The sequence below is a fragment of the Diprion similis genome, chromosome 11 (assembly GCF_021155765.1).
Source record: "Diprion similis isolate iyDipSimi1 chromosome 11, iyDipSimi1.1, whole genome shotgun sequence".
Lineage (NCBI taxonomy): Eukaryota > Metazoa > Arthropoda > Insecta > Hymenoptera > Diprionidae > Diprion > Diprion similis.
This window is the reverse complement of record NC_060115.1, coordinates 8,753,454-8,776,639: the sequence shown is the minus strand read 5'-3', so window position 1 is coordinate 8,776,639 and position 23,186 is coordinate 8,753,454. Positions and strand designations below refer to the sequence as shown.

General features: G+C 31.5%; 1 protein-coding gene across 3 annotated transcripts in view; it reads right to left on the bottom strand.

The window, feature by feature from the left end:
• The window catches only part of LOC124412451 (phospholipid-transporting ATPase VD), a 56,570-nt gene that overhangs the window by 22,317 nt on the left and 11,067 nt on the right, over nucleotides 1–23,186 (bottom strand). For all 3 annotated transcript variants that reach the window (XM_046892322.1, XM_046892324.1, XM_046892323.1), the window contains exon 4: nucleotides 22,796–23,056. In XM_046892322.1, coding sequence (XP_046748278.1) covers nucleotides 22,796–23,056 — 261 coding nt within the window. The remainder of the gene's footprint in view (nucleotides 1–22,795; nucleotides 23,057–23,186) is intronic.

The window sequence follows — 23,186 nt, the reverse complement described above, 5'->3', positions numbered from 1 at the left end:
AAAATTCGGCAAGATAAAATTGCGCCGCTGTAGATAGTGTCGTCGCGAATTTCGAAATTCATGATAAATTTTATAAGAGAAATTTGAATAAAGATGAAAAACCGATAATGAAAATTATTTCAAATCGTAGAAAAGATTTCGTGCAGACTTAAAACGTTCAAAATTCCGATGTTTTGCGGATTAATTTTGTTTACCATTATAGGTTATCAAAAATCGTTTCAAATCAAATTTATTTTACATTCTAGACTATTTTGAATGATCTGCGATCAACGAGCAAAAGGAATCAAACAAGATTAAAAAATCGCTAAAAAGAAACACCGAAGTTTAATTATTTTCAAGTTTCTATAACAACAAAACCTTTTTTTCAAATCGTTGATACCTTAGCTTGTGTTATTCGAATTTTTTTAGATTCATTTCTATGACATATAGCGAGAAAGTTTTTTTCGCGTTTATTACGACTAACATTGCTGAAGATTTTTCAGTCTTTTTTTAAAACTTTTTTCTTAACTGAAAAACCATTCACCCTCAGGTCTGTGATACTCTCAATTAGCTCTCCGAGCATCGTAAAACCAAGTCACGTGTACCCAGCCCTTAAAGTTCGCCTTATCCTTTCGGTCGTCGACCTTCAAGAACTATTCTTAGTGAAACAAAACAAGAAAAAAACAACCATTATAGAAAGCGAGATTATCCGCGGCATTCTAGCGATATTTCTTATTCTAGGGCCTCTGCATAGCAATTAAGCCGCACGCAAGGATTGAATTCTATTTATCTTAAGCTAGAAATAAAGATATTATTTCAGTTCCAGATATTCGAGATTGATTCCATTTTATTTTATTTCTTTTTGGAATTTCGAAAACCCGCAATAAATTTCAGGACGCAAAAACTTCTTTTCTTTTCTTTTTTTTTTTTTTCATCTTCATTTTCTCAAACGACATTCAACCGATGAATATAATCGACTAGAATAAAAAAAAAAAAAAAAAGTAAGCGATTTCAGTCATAACCACACGTCAAGCTTATCAATTTGTCAAGTGTTCGAAGGAAAAAAAGGAAACAAGAATATTCTAGCGAACCGCATATGATGAAGTTATAAAATCTTTTCCATAACCTGTATAAATTGTGTTCTAGAAGAAAAAAAAAATCGAGGAATAAACATTACACAAATTAAAAAAGTACAAGTAATTTTTATTTATGGATTTCTTTTCTCTCTCGCTATTTTTATTAGTAGCAGAGAAAATTGTCAGCCAAATGACAACTGAATGATATAGAGAGAAATGGATATTTAATGGATATTGTGTCGAGTTCTTCGAACGTTGTATCAGGACTGCAGATTAAGGATATAATTATCAACAACTGTGTAGTTTAGGTTGCAGGTTTATATACAGTTTGTGGAAAAGAAACTAGAATAGAAATAGAGTTCACTGCACGTAGGAAAAATACAACTGCTATTTTGAAAAAATTGTTTTTTCTTTTTAGATACTTTTCATCGCCATATTAAGTGACCAAAAAAACTTCCACGATGATCTCGACAAAGGTCGAGTGATAAAGTTCTGAATGAATAATGAGAGAAAAGAAATGTCTGTGAAAACCAAGAAACTAATATAAATTCAAAAAAATTAATAAATAAATAAATAAATGTATAAAATGGGAAAAATATAATCGTTCGTACAGCAAAAGTAACGAGGAGGACGAAGTATATGTTTGTCGGTAAAACATTGAAGATAAGATTTATTTCCGGTAGAACCGGAAGTTAAGATTAACCGAGAACGCAGCAGTTTTTCATGTATATCGCATTTCGTTGTAAAATCCTTCAAGTTTTACATTTTTTCCGACATTTGTCTAAAAATCTGTTTTTCGGATTCTAGATATTCCAAAACGTAAACGTTCGTCGATTATTAATTATATAAATATTAGAAAAAGTGACGTACGATCGAAACCAATGCTTTTCTTACATCATCAAAGGTGATGAGAAGTAGGAAGCATTGAGACGCGTGTTCAAAAGCAGTATCAGGGTGTCCAGTTATTTGTGATAACGTAATTCCCGGAGGATTACAGGTTTTCCATACAAGAATCATTATTTATCCAGTTTATTCTCATGTGCACAATAAATGAAAGATACAATAGTCATACGAACAAGAATATTTTATATTTGACTAGAGCAAAACTCATTGTGAGGCAAATTTGTAAGAATTCGTTAGTACGTAAAATTTTTAAGGAATCATTGCTTGATTCGCGATCATTGCCTGAAAGTTGAAAGAAAAATTTGTTTTTTTCCTCACCAAATGGCAAAATTTTTATAAACCTAGAATGAAAATTAATATATTCCAGAATAAGACATGAAATCCCCTGAGTTTTCCCCATTTTTTCCAAGGGATGTCAAATTCCCTGAGAATTCTCTAAATCCATAATTTCCATGAATACTGTACACCCTGGGCATATAGAATTGTCAAAACGTGTTTTTCATCGATTCTTTCGATTCAAAGAAGAAAAAATCGATGATAAAATTATATGTATATCACATACGCACTTCGATCGGTCACGGCAATCTCTTCCTTACAAAGTTCCTTTCCAATCGCGAAAAAATATGAACATATATCGCGTGCCTTAATACATGGGATAAGCTGTCGTAAAGAAAAATATACGATCTTTTGTCACGTGAGAAGTTAAAAGATGGTGTGAAATATTTTTGACATTCCTGCGATATTTAAGCGAGAACACGTGAAACCTGTAGGTAAAAACATTCAAGAAGAAGATACGAGAAAGAGACAAAAAAAGAAAATCGCCATAACGATTGAAAAACAGACAAGTTAAAATCGGAAAGCATTTCCTCTGACGAATTGGGGGGAAAAGAGGGAAAAGACGTCAATTGACATCTTAAAGAAAACCGTACGGAAGCCATGAACACAATTATTTTCTTCGTAACTTTCATTCTACTTCAATGAACAAAAAAAAAAATTTACAAGTTAATACTGATTATACCTATACCTATGAAATTTTCAAATTTTCAAACAACTATCAAGTAAAATATGCGCGGTTGTATATTTCGAAAAAGTGATCAGCAATATTTGATAAATTGCGTTAATAAGACGAGAAAAAGGAGAATCGCCAAAAAATTGGGTCGCGTCAAAATCCACGAGTCAATGTTCGAAGAATAGGATGGAGAAAGGAAGAAAGAAAGAAAGAAAGAAAGAAAAAGAAAACGAGGACAACCGAAGACGATACGTAATACTTGATACACCTGCGCATTAATCATCACAACATCTACAAACACTGGATTAATCAATTAACTATTTTCTTCTTCCCTTGACATTTATTTTTTCTTTTCGTTTGGTTGTTCTTCTTTCTCTCCTATTTTTTTCAACCCCCCCCCCCCCCCCCCCCCCCATGGACATCGGCACGCAATTCGCAACGGCGAATGACGTCACGGACAACGACCTGGAATGACGTCATATACTTGACAAGGCAGGCAAACTTTCTCAAAGGCCTCGAGAAGACTGTAATAAAAGGAGACACGAACACGGCGTCGATCGTTATTACACGCTTTTGTTGTTGTTGTAAATATTTTATACGTATATATATCAGGGTGTCCGTTATTTGGTAAAATCATTTTCAAATTTTTTCAATATCATCCCAGAAATATATTCATATTATAAAAAAAAAAAAAAAGATTCTTTCTATATAAATAAACATTTTCGGGTAATATTAACGCGTGAAATCAGTTGCTTGAAATTCTATTATTTTCTAATAATTTGTTTACTTCTTTTATAAATTAAAAAAAATTACATTTAATGCACAAAGATAATGTTTATACTTTCAGTTAAAGGTAGGAATTAAAAAATTTGGGATAAGTTTACGTATTCCGTGGATAACGACACTCAATCTAATAAAATTGATAGAAAACAAAATTAAAGAGAGAGAGAGAGAGAGAGAGGAGGGCACAGAAAAAGAAGAAGACGAAAGAAGTAGAAAAAAAAAATCGTCGTTCTCGTCATCTTTTTCTTCTTCTTCTTCTTCTTCACTGAGTTTTTCTCGCATTCTTCTCGTCTTCCGGAAACTTCCAAGCCGATCGTTTGTTTAATTATTTAACGTCAAATTTGTAACAGAAACAAATTAATTTTCTTATGCAAATTTTTATAATAAAATTTCATTATCCAACTGACTTTTTTTATTTTTTTTAAATCTTATTCAACATTATTTTAACAACTTTAAAAAACAAAATATATATCAAGTATCTGTGACAGTCACATTCGCAATATATTCCAACAATATTTGCAAATGTCTCGAAACATGCGAATATATTCATTAAATCACTAGTGATTTTGTCATCATCATTCATTGCAGTTTTCACCAATAAAGTGATCGATACTTCATTAATCTTATTGTTGGCCGGCTGAACGTTGAGAATGTAAAGGTAACCGCATGGCTGGGTGAAAGGTGGTAAATAAAAATGGTATTAAAAAATAAAAGACCAGTCCTACCGCATACGTACATATGTGCGATGACGAAAGGTCACGATCGCGAAGCGATCGCATCGCGATCAGATACGATATATTCACGTTCATTCCACGACTGTCGAGTTCAAGGCCGTCACGTGTCTGTGACTGACTAATCATTGATAAAAGGTGAAGCGATTCCAGACTGAGTTGTGAGAAATAAGAAAAATAAAAATAAGAAAAATAAAAAGTAAAGACTAGAAGAAGAAAAAAAAAAAAACAGAGTTGGAAAATAAAATAACGTATAATTTAAACGTAACAACAATTTTCCGTAATACGATTAGCACACCTGCGCCATGATCCGACGATGAGACATTGTAAATTTTCTTTTTTTTTTATATTTTTCAAGTGTTGGGTTCAAAAATAAAAAAGAAAAAGAAATTAATATTCAATTCGACTTTTCGTACTTTTAGCAATTTTCCCTCTCCAAAAAAGAATTTATCATTAGATAAATGTCAAACCAAACGATCGAGACTATATCGATTGGATAATTAGGTATCCGTGTTTTTGGGAGCAGTTAAAAACAAAACCTGCGATTCGAAAAATCTAAAACTCGATAAAAGATGTTCATTTCTAACACTGTTTATCGTACTTGAAAATAAGAAATGAGTGGAATGCCTCATACATGAATGTTCGCCAATCCATCTGTTGATTTACAGTTTATGCAAATAACTGACTCGAGACCTCAAAAGAATTTTCCGCGCATTCAAACCGGTTGAAACAAAAAAAAGAAAAAACACTTAAACGAAGAATAAAAAAGAAATCAGTTGTTTGAAGCCCCGCGTTGCTTTGTATCTGTGTGTGTGTGCGTGTGTGTGTTTAAATATACATATGTACACGTATAATACGTGATGTGAAAAGCGATCGTACGCAGCATAACTGTAAAAACTTGTGTGTCAAATACGGAATGTGTCCCACCTTTCTTCTTACGTACCTCCGGAATTGTAACATACGATATATAGTTAGTTACACGATGTAAAAAACAAAAAAAAAAAAAATAAACAAATAAAAAACAACAACAACAGCAACAATAATGACGATGAGCAATAATAATTTAAATAACGATAGAACCGATTTTACACCATCGACAAAATTATCAACTGCGCGTAACGGAATTTCATTATTGTTGTTGTTGTTGTTGTTGTTGTTGTTGTTGTTGTTGTTGTTATTATATGTTAATTAAATATAATAAGAATCGTGCGCGATCTAAAGAAAGATAAATTACGACCATCGATAAATATCAATTAAATACATATACTGACAATTAATTAAAGCCCGGAAGGAACAGGAGAAAAAGATAAAGTTATAAAGAAGAAAGAATGAAATTTGTAACAAAATTTAATTACAAAGGCTTTGGTGTAATTCCCATGATATGTGTGTGGTTTTTACGGTTTCCTTTCTTTTCTTTTCTCGCTGGAAGAGTACCTTTTTCAACCGTTCGACGTTAGATACGAATATAATTACTGCACTGTATATCCCTACGCGATAAATAAACTTTACCTATTCATAGATGAAAGAGGAAAATATAAACTACAAGAAATGTTAGAATCGCTAAAGAGGAGAACGATAATTAGCATGATTGTGCGAATTAAAAACCGCCGCAAGGATTATGTTTCTTTTTTATTCATTATTTTTTATCAATTTTCTTATTCCAATCCTTCACGTTACACTTCACGAACATCACAATTCGTCGAAAATCTCAGAAATTTATTTATAATAAATAAATTTTCGTACACTTGTAATAATATAGTTATTTATTTTGATATATATTGTTCAAGTGAAATTTATATTATTGCAAGTCTCTGTTTTCTTTATCAAATCCAAGTCTCAGAGGAATAATTGAGCAGATAAAATTAGTGAATATTCATCGAACGATATGTTGAACTGGTCGAAATTATGGCTAATCAATGATAATCGTCTATGTTCGATATATTAAGTGGAATATAATGAGACATTAAAATTCGTTTCGTCAATACACGGATGTGATTAAAGAGTTAATTTCCAAAATCCGTATCTCTGATCGTATAATAATATTTAAAAAACGAGTTTCGATTACGCATTATCTTTTCTTTTCGTTTTTATACCGTTCATTAAACATCAGACTATACTGCGTCAACGTTAAGAAACAAGACGCAACGTTTTACCTTGCGTCAAATCCCATTGAATATAAAAACCTGCCAGAGCTCAAGCTGCATCAAACTACTACCAAGTCTATTACTTTACCATCGTTAATAGAATGTCGCCAAACGCGTTCGCTGGTTCGAAGGAAAAGTTCGACGTGAGACAAACTGCTCGTCGACATTCCGTCGATCTCAGCTCGCCTCGAGCTTTCTTCATTCGAGGATAAGTATAAAGTTGAAAGATTGTAAAAAGTTAGACGTTGTAAGAAAAAAAAAAAAAAGAGAGAGAGAGAATAAAACGGCAAAGGTCAATCCTTTGAATCCCACATTTTTGTGTTGATTTAACATTCATTTACAACATGATACTATCGTAAGCGTTTTTCGGTCTCGCTGATTACGAATCTCAGATCAGATATGTATAAAAAATTCGAGATGTTAGATCGACTATGATGAAGAAAAATTTCAAACTTATCTATTAATTTTTCGCCGATTGAATTCGCAATAAACCACCAAAAAAAATCTCTTTGCAATTTTTTTTCTCCGCAGATGCAAATTATGTTTACAGAAATTGTGCATATATATACATATATGTATCTATATAATATGTATATTAAAAAGCGATTCTTTTTTTCGCACAAATTGGAAAAAAAAAAAAATTACGCAATGCAGCAAATTGTAATTCTAAATAAAATTCAAAGTCTTACAGTGAAGTCATTTTCTCATCTACATATATATATAACACAATAGTTTTACGTAAACAGTTGCAGTTTCGTTTTCTGTATACGCAGGTATTATACATACATATATAATACAAATTTTACACATTTATTACGTATTTTGTATAAATAATATCGATTCAATACCGATAAAGTTGTAAGAATTTTCTTCGGGTGCGTGATTATTATGTACACTTTACAGGTATAGATACATATATATATATATATATATAACAACAGAGATCATTACGCGAGGTTGTGTGTAATAAGCGTGATTTCGTAAGGGTATACACACGTGTATATTTATATATATATATATATATATATATACCACAGGCATGATAACAGATGATTATATACATCTAGACAATGACCAGCACCGAATAATTCAGCAGATTTCTTATGCACCGCCATCTGTATACCTATACATACATACATACACACACACACACACACCCACCCACATAGAATTTATATATCTGTACATAGCAGAGAATTATGTACAAATACACGGGCACGTATGTATCGATAATAATTGATGAACACCACCAATCACTATTACTATTCTTGTGTGTTACAGTATATATATAGCAAAAGGAACTATATCATGTACGTAGAAGCGAGGGAGAGATACGTAGATAGGTCAATCAATGGTGATAATTGAATGCTTAATGATAATTAATTAATTATAAGGGAAAAACTCGCGGCAAACTTTGAAAATTCGTCGTGTATTACGCGACACGGATTTCCCAACTTGTTCAATATTCTTTGAACGAGATATCGTGCGAAGATATAAAAAAAAAAAGTAAAGCAAAGAAACGTCATCCAATTCTCAACGAAATGTTGTCAATTTTTTTTTTTTTTTATACCGAGAAATTGAAATTTCAAGAACAGGAGTAAAAAAAAAAGCTATCGAAACGAATTAAAATTAAACCAGCTATAATGCGGCAACGGTTTGTTAAATAATACGTCAAGGGTTACTGTATGATAGGTATGTACAGGGTGTCTAATTATTTGTAAAAACGTAATTGCCTGAGGATTCCAGGTTTTCCAGGCAAGAATCATTATTTATCCAGTTTCTTGTCATGTGCACAATAAATGAAAGATACAATAATGATTAATTCGAACAAGAATATTCTATATTTGACTAGAGCAAAACTCATTGTGAGGCAAATTTGTAAGAATTCGTTAGCACGTAAAATTTTTAAGGAATCAGTGCTTGATTAACGATCGTTGCCTGAAAGTTGAAAGAAAAATTTGTTTTTTTCCTCACCAAATGGCAAAATTTTTATGAACCTAGAATGAAAATTAATAAATTCCAGAATAAGACATGAAATTCCTTGAGATTTCCCCATTTTTTCCAGAGTATATCAAATTCCCTGACAATTACCTGATTCCATAATTTCCATGAATACTGTACACCCTGTAGATACGTATAACTGACGTATTTAATAGAGTATGTATGAAGTTATAGCCGAGGTATAATACGAACCACACAAATCATTGAAAATTGATTACAACTTGGCGTACACCGCGGTGTCTAAATAAATAACGAAGTAACTGGAACAAGATTTATAGTTAGTTAACTAACGTAACAACACAAGGTGCCTACATATATATATATAATAATGGCATGTGTCATAAAGGAAGCCTTTTACACAGTCGTCGTAACTACCATATGAGAAAACTTTCACGAGCCGTGTTATCAACGCTTCGTTTTCCGATGTCGAGTAAGTGATTATTACGAATACAATATAGAAAAATGATAAGAAAGTCAGTGAAATTCATCCGTACTCTTGTGTATCAATCACGCATTTCCTTTCCATTATATCGACATCTATACACGTGTATTATACATATATTTACGCAATATAGATTAATTATTTATTCAGCATCATATATTATACTTCCCCACGTATATGTATGAATGTATAAATATATAAATATGTTTCAAATCGGAAGTTATGTGGTTTTGAGGAATGAATGAATTCTGACATCGAAACATAAATATATATGATGAATGAAATGCACGAATTCGGGTAATCGGTGAAACTGAATCGTTCGAACAACAATCGTGAAAATGCTAAGCAAAAAAACAACAACAACAACAATAATAAACAAAAAAAACCGTTATGCTTAGAGTGTTAAAGAATTTTATCCGGCAATTTTCGTGGGAAAAATTTTTATGAAACGGGAATGTATAATCAAATTTATTATTAGCACCTTCCTAAGACATTTTTTTCATCCCTATACTATCATTTTTCCAATAATTTCCAGTGTATTTCACCAATAAAGAAACAAATCAATTACTTAAACAATTGTAATAATCGCGTCTTAGGTTACAGTGTACCTAACACGCAATTTTCAGAAATAAACAAATATCTTTGACAAGACTTTCGTCATACTTGATAAATTCTCGTTTCGTTCACATTTTTTCCAATGAAAATTGCCGGAGAAAATAAATAAAGTGTCACATAAAATGATGATAAATGGGGGGGGGGATATAGAGTTGAGATGCAAAAAAAAAACTGAAAAAATTAGGTAATTGTTTTTCAATTATTTAATTTTCCATTTCAGAGGCGATGCAAAATTATCATAAATATATAGAAACTTGTGCGCGCGTGTTATTTACAATATAAAATCAAAGAATTATCATTATAAATTAGAGCATATGTATATGTATATGTATATATACAGTTACATGAACTTCTTCAGATCAAACCATTTGTCATGACCCTGACTTTGCTCTCGGTTTTGACGTGTCGTTTATAATCTGTTTCACGGTTATTAAACGTACGTGTACCTTCCTACACAAAATAACTTGACACGCGCATCAAGTATATTTATATATAGATATATATATATAGTAAGTGTGTATGTATATATATATATATATATATACATACACACTTACAAGTACAATATGAGTGGTTGTAAAAGAAACGAAAGTAGAAGAAGAAAATCAAATAAAACTAAATAAATAAATAAATAGAAGCCACGCAAACTCGATGAAACGATGAAAAAGTAACTCGAGATTTGATTGACACTGTAAGTTTTTTTTTTTTTTTTTTTTTTTTTGGTAAATCAACTCAAATTAATTCATGTAATTCCACGATTATTTATTTATTTACTAATTTTTTTTCTTCAATTTCAAATTAATTCTTATAATTTATATAAATTTCTTCAGATCAAAACAATTAATTTCAATTCATGAATTTCAAGGTATGCTTTCTTCTTTCTCAATTATTATCGATACCTCATTTATTCCTATTAAATTGAGTTTCAAAAAGTTTTAATTTATTTTTACGTATTTTACGTTGATTCAAATTAGATGTTTTTTTTTTTTTTTTTTTTTTTTTTTTTTCTTTTGTTTCAAATTAATTTTAAACAGATAATTCTGTCACGTCTCCAAAATAATTCAAATCAACTCGAGCTAATCTTCTGTAATAATTCATTTAATTCTCATTAATTTAGATGAGTTAAAATTAAATACTTCACAAACCTATTGACGCATCAATTCAGTGACTTAAGTATTTCCACCTAGCACCGAAATTACGTTATAGGGACGTGGGAGTCGAAACGAGACGGTTGCATGGAATATTTTTACGTTTTATTGCTCGTTTTCGAAGGAACGTTTCGACTTACACATATTTTACCCGCCGCAGCAGCGATAACGAACAAATAAACACAATGTTTTCGCATTATTCCTGATTAACTAAAAGAACCAAATAATTTTGCCTTCTATAAATATTATAAAAATAACTAAACGCTTTTTTCCTTTTAATTTCCTTTTTTTTTTTCATCTTTTCCATTATGACAGAACCGTTATATCCTGCATGTGTCGGATTTATAACTAGATATTATAGGTGAACAATATTTTGTATAACTGAAAACACTCTAACTATACATGAAATATGCATATACACATGAATTCAATGTCATATCTGCGATTACAAAAAAAAATTTAGTGTTAATTAAATTGAATGGTCTTGAGTAAAAAATCGCAAAAAAAGTGGCACAACGATGAATCAGATATACATTAAATTTATAATTCATTTGTATATAATGTATGACACGTATGAGATAGAATCGCTGCCGCCTACTTCAGGAAAAAAATGTTCAATAACGCAGATTAAAGCGACCCGATGATGTGTACGATGAGGCGATTTGATTTAAATTTTTATATAAAATAATAAATAAGCATGAAACTTACGGGGACTCCAACGTGTCACGAATTACAATTTTACGATATAACATTTCGATTTTATGATTACGATTGCGGATGAGTTTTCAACAATTTTAATACCCACCGCGTTATAATTCAGGACGATTCGCACATAACATGGATTCTCGGATCTTTGCAGAAAATGGGTGAAAATTTCAGACTCACCCATAAAACGTAAATTCAACGCGATTTTTGTATCACTGATTATCGTAAAAAAAAAAAAAAAAAAAAAAAAAAAATTGAAAAGTGACGTAAGTATAGAGATCAAACTGTAACCCAAACATCAAAGTTAACTGGAACTTCAACTTTCAAATAATTCGAAATCGGGCGTTTTCGTAACTCCAACCAGACCAGACAGTAATTATTGGTTAAAAATATATATAAAAACAAAACAAAACAAAAAACAAGAAAAAAAATAGTTCATGAAATCTAACCAATTCTTTCCAAACCATTAAGAATAAAGCATCGGTATATTTTTTTTGTTTTGTCTTTTGTTTTTTTAAATGTTTTTTTTTTTTATAGTACATATCGAGATACATAAATGAAATCTAAGAAACGCTTATGAGTACATACGTAATAAACGTTTGTTATTCAAGGAGAGAGACGACCGTGGCACACTTTGTGAACGTGAACAAATCCTGTTTTTGACATATACGCAACGTGAGCCACCCACGTATGTATACATAGGTATGTACATACATCATTCTCTCTTATATACGGCATACATGAATGTACGGTACCTTCCCACAGTTGATAATGTTGCTACTTCTTCACATCGTAAGGTTATACAATATACGTATGTATATATATACCTATATATATGTTAAAATAGTTAACACGGTTTTAAGTAATAATGTATAAATAAAATAAAACGTGTTACCATATAATAATGATTGTAAAAAGACAATATTTAATTAAACAAAGAAAATTATTGTATTTATATAGAAAAAGTTTTGATATCTTTTGACCGATCTGTAGTTGAATATGGTTAAACGGTTAGTTTTCAATAGCACAGAAGGAAAATAAGAAATTTTTACAAACGCTGATACATACATATATGTATGTATATATATATATATATATATATACACTATCATTTAGAAGACAAATTTTTCAATAAGATAAGTAACATGCATATACTATATGCAATTCGTGTGATTGAAAGGAGGTTAAAGGTGAAAAAAGAAAAAAAAAAGCAAAACACAGGCAAACTCCATATGTACGAATGGACCTGTCAATATCCGACGCACGAAACGAAGAGAGGAATGAAAAAATTGCATACAACGAACAAAGTAAAAAGAAAAAGTAGATAGAGAAAAAAAAAAAAAAAAAAACAGGAAAGAAATAAATAACGAAAAAGTGGCAGGAAATTGATAAAAATAAAAATGACGAACCCTGTATACATACGCATGTACAACGGTTACAATAGCCTACATTTTAGTGTTCGCGACCGAGTTTCTCTAGGCAAACGTTAAACATACTAACTTGCAATACGGTTTAACTGCCTAAACTCACTAACTCACATGAATACACTGATATATATATATATATATATATATATATATATATATATATATATAATACGTTTGTGGTTGAACAGTAAATAATATTACAACCGGACTATGCAGCCGTCCTCGGATGTCAAAGGTTGCGTAAATCGAAGTCTTGAGACTCGTTGATTCAATATTTGAAAAGTAAGTAATACGGGAGTATCGGACGTATTCGAAATAAGGTAAAAAGAAAAAAGTAAAAAGATCAGAGAACAGAACGTTGACATAGTGAAAATTTTCCAAAGACCAAAAAAATATCTACATTAAATAATATCAAAACCGGATAAAAAAAAAGTCGAAGTAAAAAGTAATCGAACTATTCAGATACTTCAAAGATAGTATAAAAAGCAGTGATATTAAATTACAGAATCGTCGTCGCGACTAAACGACTACTACAACAAACCAAACTACAGAATCCCCCCCCAAAAAAAAAAAAAAAAAAAACTTCGCATATTTTCTAGTATCAATTTCGAACCTAATTGGCAAAAAATAACTGTAAAGAAAAAAAAAATGACAAAAAAACTATCGGACATCTATTTCTGACTGTAGCCGCAATAAGTGTAGACACTTGAGTGGTTGAAAAAAAAAAAAAAAAACTCATACGTAAATTACTTTCAGTTTTTTTTTTTTTCTTTTCCTTTTTCTTCAACAAACGTACACATACGAGGTAGCTAAAGTATACGCAAGCAACTTATGTGCAAAAGCTGTGTTCAAATTTTGTTTTTACATTAGGTATATTCATAATTAATTATTAAGCTATTAGTTTCCATTGTGCAATTGATTAATTAATTTATTATTATTGTTGTTGTTGTTGTTGTTGTTGTTGTTGTTGTTGTTGTTAATATCGGAAGCAGTAGTAGTATTAGTATTAGTAGTTTTTAGTTTTCGATTGTATATGTGAAAAATAAATATTATAATGCGTCAAGGTTTGACGATTGTGACAAGTTACATAATAAAACGTTTGCTTAAATACAAAGTCGAAAAGTCGTAAAATTTCACCAACGATAGGTGTACACATCCATACATGGGTATAGTATGATATATATTATATATTATTATGATACATATGTATATGCCACGCGTCTTTGATGTAATACTTGTTTCGTCGTCACAAACGAGTTTCAGCATAATTTTCGAATGTACGATACAAGCATGTATACATATATACATATGTATATAAAATAGTGCAATAAAAAAAAAAAAATCGTAAGAAATAAGTGGAATGCAATAATTTTGCAACGACATCCTTAAACTTGTTCGTAAAAAGAAGGCTCGTTAACTCGCGTTGACTTACGATTAGAGAAGCATTCGTTGAACTAACCGATCGGCAAGTCAAGTATCGAGTCGGATTGTTTCAATGGTATGCAAAAGGTATGCTACAGGTTTAATTTCAAGTTGGAACGAACGTTCGTAATTGTTTTTTATGCATTCGATTAAATTCATTCGGTAAAAACTGCGTTGAAAGTGAATAATAGAGATGATTTGAGTGGGAAAAATTCTTTTCACTTCTTGACAATTTCCGTTGATTGCCATTTAAGCAAGAAGAAAAAAAAAAAAAAAAAAAACAGTTTTTGGTGAAAAACGAAATAAAGAGAGTTAATATTCTAACATATTTCAAACTGTTATTTTTACAGTAACGATGTTTCACTAAGATTTTCTCATAACACAAGATGCAGTGATTATAATGAAGGATCAGATTTCTCTGAGAATTTTTCACACAGGGTGTCTAGTTATTAGTGAAAACGTAATTCCATGAGAATTCCAGATTTTCCATACAAGAATCATTATTTATCCAGTTTATTCTCATGTGCACAATAAATGAAAAATACAATAGTGATTCGAACAAGAATATTCTATATTTGACTAAAGCAAAACTCATTGTGAGGCGAATTTGTAAGAATTCGTTAGCACGTAAAATTTTTAAGAAATCAGTGCTTGATTAACGATCATTGCCTGAAAGTTGAAAGAAAAATTTGTTTTTTTTCCTCACTAAATGGCAAAATTTTTATGAACCTAGAATGAAAATTAATATATTCCAGAATAAGATATGAAATTCCCTGAGATTTCCCCATTTTTTCCAGAGTATATCAAATTCCCTGACAATTCCCTGATTCCATAATTTCCATGAATAAATAAAGACGAAATATTAAGGGGGAAAAAACGAAATCCTACTCCGTCCTCGCAATCGGCGCTGTTTAATTGTTGTGATTGCAAACTGCGGACTATCGAAACTCTCTGTTCAATGTCACCGTTCACCCAAGGATCAAGGTTGAGCGGTTAGTTACTCTATTCGACATCCTGCAGCAGTTCTGTAAAATCGGGTTTTCAACACCCGAAGCCGTGAAACGATTTGCTGCAGCATCAGTCAGTCAGCTAGCTAGCTAGCTAGCTAGATCTCTAATAAGAGCAATCGCCGTCAATGCCTACAGGTGTCTAGGTCTCGATCAAGAAGGCCTCGAGACGCGGCTGGATCAAGGACGAAGGAAAACGATCGTTACTACGTCTGCGTTTTGCACGTGTAAAGGAAATTCCGTGCCAACTCGACCAGATTTTTACTTCCGAGAACACGATTTGCAATTTTTTTTTTTCTAATTCATCAATTACATGCCACGATTTTTCAGCTATGAATGTAAATCGTAAATCAAACGTTTTAACTAAAAATTTGCAAGAGATAAATAAATCGGGATTGAAATTCCAAAGTTGAAGAGTTCTTCAAGCACCAATTTCTGAATTTTTTTCTACCAAAACTTGAGTAAAGAAATCCAAATTTAGACGAAACATAGCAATTTCTTGTAAATCGTCAACTTTCAAATTGTTTAAAATCAAATGTGTATACCATGTGACTGACCTTAAGAAATAATCAAAAGCCGAAATGACGCTGCGTAAAAGATTTAAAAAAAAAACGAAATTATTGCACGTTTCAATCGTTAAAATATTCAAATCGAATTGGCACGGAATGCCCGATATACATACATACATGTACATATATATATGAATCGAACGGATTTGTATAGGCGCGGTAAAACAGACTGACCAACTTCAACATTATTCCTAAGTGTAATCGTTTACATTTCACGCTACGTAATTACGTGTTGTGCAGATAGATAAATGACGTGCAGCCAGAGTTACGATCTTTTTTCAATGCCGAGGTGGGTGAGAGGATCTCATTAACAATAAGCCAGCTGTAGTACCAAGTAGATACTTTCTGATATTATAAGTATATAGTTATACAACGCAGCATGAGAAACAACCTTCGGTTCCAAGTATGAATATGAATGTAATATATATATATATATATATATATATATATATATATATATATATATATATACGTATATTCGCCCAATTGGATCATTAAATTGATCTTTTAAAGTGCATTAACCAAAGTGAAACGATCATTTTTTATAAACCTCTCGAGCGTTTCGTGACGAAAGAAAAAAAAAGTTGAACGAGAAACCGAGGCAAAAAGAAGTAGAAGGAAAAAAAAAAGGGAAAAAATTAATCACGAATCAACGTTTGAAATTATTTCATCTTCCGTCGACTCTCGGAATCATAGCGTCAAAATTATGCGAAATATGCGTAAGACGGCGAAATATTTTTTCACGTGAAAAAGACGCAACACGTTTGTGAAATAAATCTTATGACATACGTATAACAAATTGTATATTTAAATATATATATACATATAACGTAGTATATGTAAATTAAGTGGTTGAAAAACAATTGCATTTATTTATCACTTATCTATATTCGTTATTTCGAAATAAAATAAAACTTTATCGTATTCTTTTCGGTCTAAAACTTCGAACGTTACTACCTTAAACGTAAGATTTATCAGCAACTTTTCGAGTTTTAGAAAATTCCTAATTTTGTCCCTTAGATATTTTCACCGTTCCAAATTTTAAACCTGCAACCGTATTTTTTGTGTTTTAAATGAACTCCAAAAAAAAAAAAGCAAAAAAAAACTCTCCGTTGAGTGAATCGTTGATTTCGTTTTCCTCCTCCTCAAATTTCTCTTTCGGTTGGAGTAACAAATATTTCAAAAGAAATATAACAAGTGGAACAGAAAAAACAAAAAAACCAACAAACCTTCGCGTCACTTTTTCTAATCGATTTCCCTACACCATAAATGTTGAGCACGTGTAATAATAATTATACGGTGTTTAATTCATTGCGTTTAAAAGGTTGGGAAATAGAAAGGAAAAAAAAAAACAAACAAAAAAAAAATTCTTTTTCAAATAAGTGGAAAAGATAAAGGGTCTGGCAGTTGCGTATAGGTATTGCGCAATATAAAGGGTGTCGCAGTGTGCTTCGTTAATTATATTTTTCTTTTTTGTGTTTTTTGTTTATTCATTTTTTTTTTTTTTTTTTTTCTTTTTTTTCTAGAGGTCAATCAATAAGCGAACCTACGCTGGGAATTAGGTCAGTGATACACTTACATTATACGCGTCCAAGCACGCACTGCACACAGCAGTCGCGCGAATATATTGTACATATACATATAATATATATATATATATACACACACACATGTATTTGATACGAGAAAATTAAGCGAAGGCATCACGTGTGCGTGTGAGTGTGAGTGTGTGTGTGAGAGAGAGAGAGGTGATGTTGTCATTACATAGTGATAGGGGTTGCGCATTCAGGGATGGCGAATATTTTTTTTCCTCTTCTCTCTCTCTCTCTCTCTCTCTCTCTCTCTCTCTCTCTGTTTCTCCCTGTCTCGCATTAGACGTAATTTTTACATTCGTGTGTTCTGCAGAAAAACATCATGCATCGAACCATAGGATAAATGCGTCTGTAGATTTATGTGTCGTATATATATACATGTGTGTATGTGTTATGCATATATATATGTATATTTATATATGCGTGCGTTACACATAGATGAATATAGTGAAATATTAACAAGACACGCGATGCGTACGAGCAAGCGCGTGGGTATTTGGGTATATTAAAGAGGTAAGAAAAATGTCCCCGCGGACTAATTTAACACGTCCGGAGGTGCAAATAAAAGTCTTAATAGGTATACATACTGCATTCGTAATAAATTAAGATAGAAACGAGGGCGATTAAGTACCGTGGGATTGTGAGACAGGACAGGAGAGGAGAGGAGAGAGGAAAGAAAAGCGAAAAAGAAAAAGAAGAGAATGCGAATAGAAAAATTCTATCAGTTTTTTTTTTTTTTTTTTCTTCATCTTCTTTCCCTTTACTCACGTTCGAAACGTGTTTCATTTATATTTGACTTGAAATATAATAGTTAATGATTATCCCAGAGAATACTTTTCAAAGCCGTTAGAATCGATATCCCCGTTTCTACGCAAACGATTTTTTCACCTATCGATGAAAAAAAAAAAAATAAATAAAAGAAAAGGAACAAAAAAGAAAAAAGAAAAAAAAAAAGAAAAAAAAATTCAAACTATTATACATCGAGATGAAATAGAAAAATTGAATGAAATTTCTGCAATAAACAACAGTGGTCGTGATTCGCAGTCTAAACATTCCGAGTGATGAAAATATACTAGAAACAAAATACACGAGAGAGAAAGAGAAAAAGAGAGAGAGAAATCCTATTGCATAATGTAAGCCGCGTGGCGGTTTAAAACGTTTACGAGAACACGCGTCGAGTCGAAGCGACGAATAGATCGATCCTCAAATTGTTTACTAACGATACTTAAAATATACGTACGTACGTACGTATGTATGTGTGTATGTACGTACGTAAACGGTATATGAAAATTGCTTATATACATATTGTAACCATTGTACTTGGTAATTGGTTCCTCGATGTTAACAATATACTGAAATAACGAGAAATTTCATGGAATATAGAATACCAACGTGATGAAGTTCGACAAAACATACATACATACATATTGTAAGTAACGTGCAATATGATGTGTATACAAAAGAAAATTAAATCCAGACAAAAAAGCAGAACAGACTGAAGTTGAAATTAAAGATTTCAGTAATAGCGATAAATATTCTTACCGCATCTATTTTATATCTTGTGTCGAATAAACAGTTTTTACAAAATAAGAAAAAAATTTTGTTCTTAACAATTCTTTCATAAATAATTGAAATTTCCCCTCACCCCCCACCCCACCCCCCACCACCTAAAGCAAGTTCGTATATTTAAAGAAAATTACAATTTCTTAAAAAATAATTACAATTTGCGCAGCGATCGCGAGTGATTCATATTATTATAGCGACATACTCTTGTTTCTATCTATATAGTATGAAGAAGTTACCTGCGTTGTATATATATATAAATCACAGCTACCAATTTTATTGACAAAAATTACTTCACTAGATCGTTATTTTAATCCAACATCTTACAAACATGCGTTATTATAACATGTAGATACGTACATGTCTGATGTATACTAATTTGTTAAAATCGATTGTCCAGAATCCAAAAGTTCTCTCAAATCTACAACCGCATGTCAATAAAATATTACCTCTTCTAACGTTCAATTATGCATATATATATATATATATATATATATACATACATACATAAATATATAAATACTATATGCATGCACACGGTATAGGCAAAGTCGAGTGCCTAAATAGGATTAAGATCTTTCGAGCTTCCCCCTCTTCAGTCTGGGACCGCGATTGTGTTTATGTTTCGTTACAACGTTTAATCTTATTACAGGTGGATATATAATAATATTCAACGTACAAGGTACGCATGCTTATTATACCGGCACCTTTTTGGTCAGCGGTCAACCGTGACAGATTAGAGAGATTGCAAATCTTGATGGTATACACACCGCTATAGTAAATGCTCCCCCGTTTCCGCACGTACCTATATAATTTTCTACATTATTTATATATACAATTATTATTATTATTATTCTTGTTGTTGTTGTTGTTATGTAATTTAATTTCGTAACACCGAAATCGTTTTGTGAGTAGCGAGTATTTTATCAAAGAAGTATTTAAGCCGGTTAGAAGAAAATTCTTATGTTTAAACAATAAGTAGCAAATAGAAAAATATAATCCTCTTTCTCGTTCAATGATTAAAAATCGATAAATCGATATCGCGATTAATTATACTTATTCTATATTTACTCGCAACTTACACAGCGAGCAAATTTTTTTTCACTGTCATTCATTAACGTTGATGAATCGATATTTTTCTTCTTTCTTATTGGGTAGGATTATTCGTTTTTCGTATACATATATATATATGATATATTGCAGTTATCGTCATATCATTTTGTTGATGTTATAATTATCCTACCGTAGATTTTTAAACTTGATAAATTAGGCACGGATATAACGGTAATCGACATACGAGATAAATTTAATATCGCCGAATGAAAACTATCCGCGACGTGAAGAATAAAAAAGAAAATAAATTTCTTTCAATTCAGATTGTCAATAAAAACATGTAGCAATAAATCTCTTGCGTTATTTAACAATCTTTATGAGAAGTTACAATTTTCAGCATTGTCAAGGCGTCGATCAATTAAAATTCAGCATACCTCATCCCCCCCACACCATTTATTTATTATTATCCCCAACGAATAACTCGCGTTTAAGCAACCAAGAACCAACTTTTGCTAACTTCTTTGTTGCTATCGTTTTCCTTCCTCTTTCGATTTTCATTCCTTTTTTTCTACCTACCAATCTCCTCTCTCTCTCTCTCTCGGTTTCCTCTTTTTGTTTGCAAATGTATTTTACCAAGGTCGAAAGCTATGACGACGTAGTTACAGCAGCCAAGACCGAAAAGGGCTTCGTTGTCTGGAGTTACTACGTAACGCGTACGCAAATATATATATATATATATATATGAAGAGATATACATACACACACACACACATATATCGCAAACCACATGTGCAACGAAACTGACGTCATGCACGACTCGATGTGTATTTAAACCCTTTTCTTTCCGTTTCTGTCCTCGCGTAAGATTCTTTCCATATCAAAAACACCGAATTTCATTTATTTATTTATATATTTTTTGTTCCAGGTAAACGAGAGAATTTAAATACACACAATAAATTCAGTTTTCCGTTAAAATACTATCTAAATATATGAATCATTGGAAATTATCCCGTCTAACGTCATTCATTGTCCTGTGATTACCCGAGTTACAATATTACTAGGCCACTAAGTTTTCAGTGTAATATATAGTGTATATACCACAGTCATAACAGGACGGAAGTCACAGCGGATTTTCCGTTTCAATTTTTCGTATTCTCAATCGAAAACTTGCGGCGACCAATACAGATGTAACTTATATATATATATATATCTTTGAGCGTAAGTAACTACTGCACGAATGATAAATGGAAATGAAACGAAGCTTGAATCTCTCGATGTAATTTGATGAAGTAGAAAATTGATTAAACTGTTCATAAAGAAAAAAAAAAAAAAAAAAAAAAACAAATATGTATATATAAATATGAAAGAAGTTACCGAATAGAATGTGAGAAAAAAACATGAAATGATTTTGCGATGATCGGGGTTTTAACACTGATCGATATGTATTTTGAAATCCTAATATTACAATTTACAACATCACATAGGTAACCATCTTTCGTCTAATTTTAGAGAGGAGAGAATTACTCGAGCAGTAAAAAAAAATAAGGATAAATGTTTATCCTTGGTGAGAAGTTCTAAGAGTTAAACTTGAAAATTGATATTCATTGTTATCGATAAAGACGTATGTCAGCTCGCTAAGCATACACGGACGACTGGTTATGCTATTGCAGGAAATGAAACAGCATGTCAATGTAATACGTAATAGAGAATGGTTTAAGTGGTAAAGAGTAGTAAACCGTGTCTACCGATGACAACGTCATTCCGGCCGGCATGGCAGCGAGAAGAACTTTCCCAATGTCACAAACTGAACGATTATTATACAACCGTTGAATCTTTCGTCGACTAAAACTCGCGAAAGACTCTCAATAGGAAGCTGAGTATTTATTTTAAACAATAATCTAAAAGCAGTATAACCTTATTTTTATAACAGAATAATAATAAAGATTTGTTTGATTTTCTCGAATATTTATCAAATATAAATTATACATATATAAAATAACTGACGCAAGACGATAAATAAAAAATTAAACAAAGACAATATCGTTCCTCAATACAAAACGATATTTTCAAAAGAATCGAAAAACAAAAATTCCTCACATTTCCTATATATATTTTGTACATCACAAACGCATAAAAACGAAGATATTTATTACGTACTGTATAAATATCTGGATAAATATGAAGTATAGTGGGAATAAAAAAAAAAAAAAAAAAAGAAAATAAATGTCCCCCAAGAAGAAGACGAAAAAAAAATGGAGAAAAAAAAAACGAACAAATTTGTTGTTTTCAATGGTCGACAAAGCGTGAAATTGAGAAATAACTTGACGATTACGGAAGCGCAGACGGGCCATTGCGCAATATTGTAACCGAACACTGGCTGTGACGAAAATCCGCGTATTATAATGAACCCGTCGTCTGCATTAATAGTGACAAGCCGGTCAATTTCTTGTCATAAAGAATAATATCTATATATATATATATATATATATATATATATACGTATATAGATATAAAATTAACAACAATAATAATGACAGTCGTATATATTATGTATTTGCGAAAGAGGTGAATAAAGAAAGAAATAAATTTGAATGAAGAAAAAAAAATCAAAAAAATCTCTACTCACCCAACGTAGACTCGGCATGTAAAATTATTGACACGTTGATCGCTGCTGAATCGTCTTCTGTCCTCAAAGAAGTCTTTTAGCGCGGTTACACCGAGTACAAAGATGACTGGTATCATGGCGACTTCTTTCCCAAAGGCGTTAATTGCTGGAATCCAATTCAGCAGGACAATGGATATGAAATATACGTTCGCCACTCTGTGAAACTGCTCGAGCAGATTTCGAGGCAAGAAACTTAGCGGTGTATATTTCGTTGTGCGTACTCTGTAGGACAAAAAAAGAAGTTTTTATCACTGAAATTCAATTTAACCAATCGCTAATTTCTTTTTATCAATAATGATATAACGGTAATAATTATTGAAACGAATTCCTTGATCTTATTCCAAAGATTTGC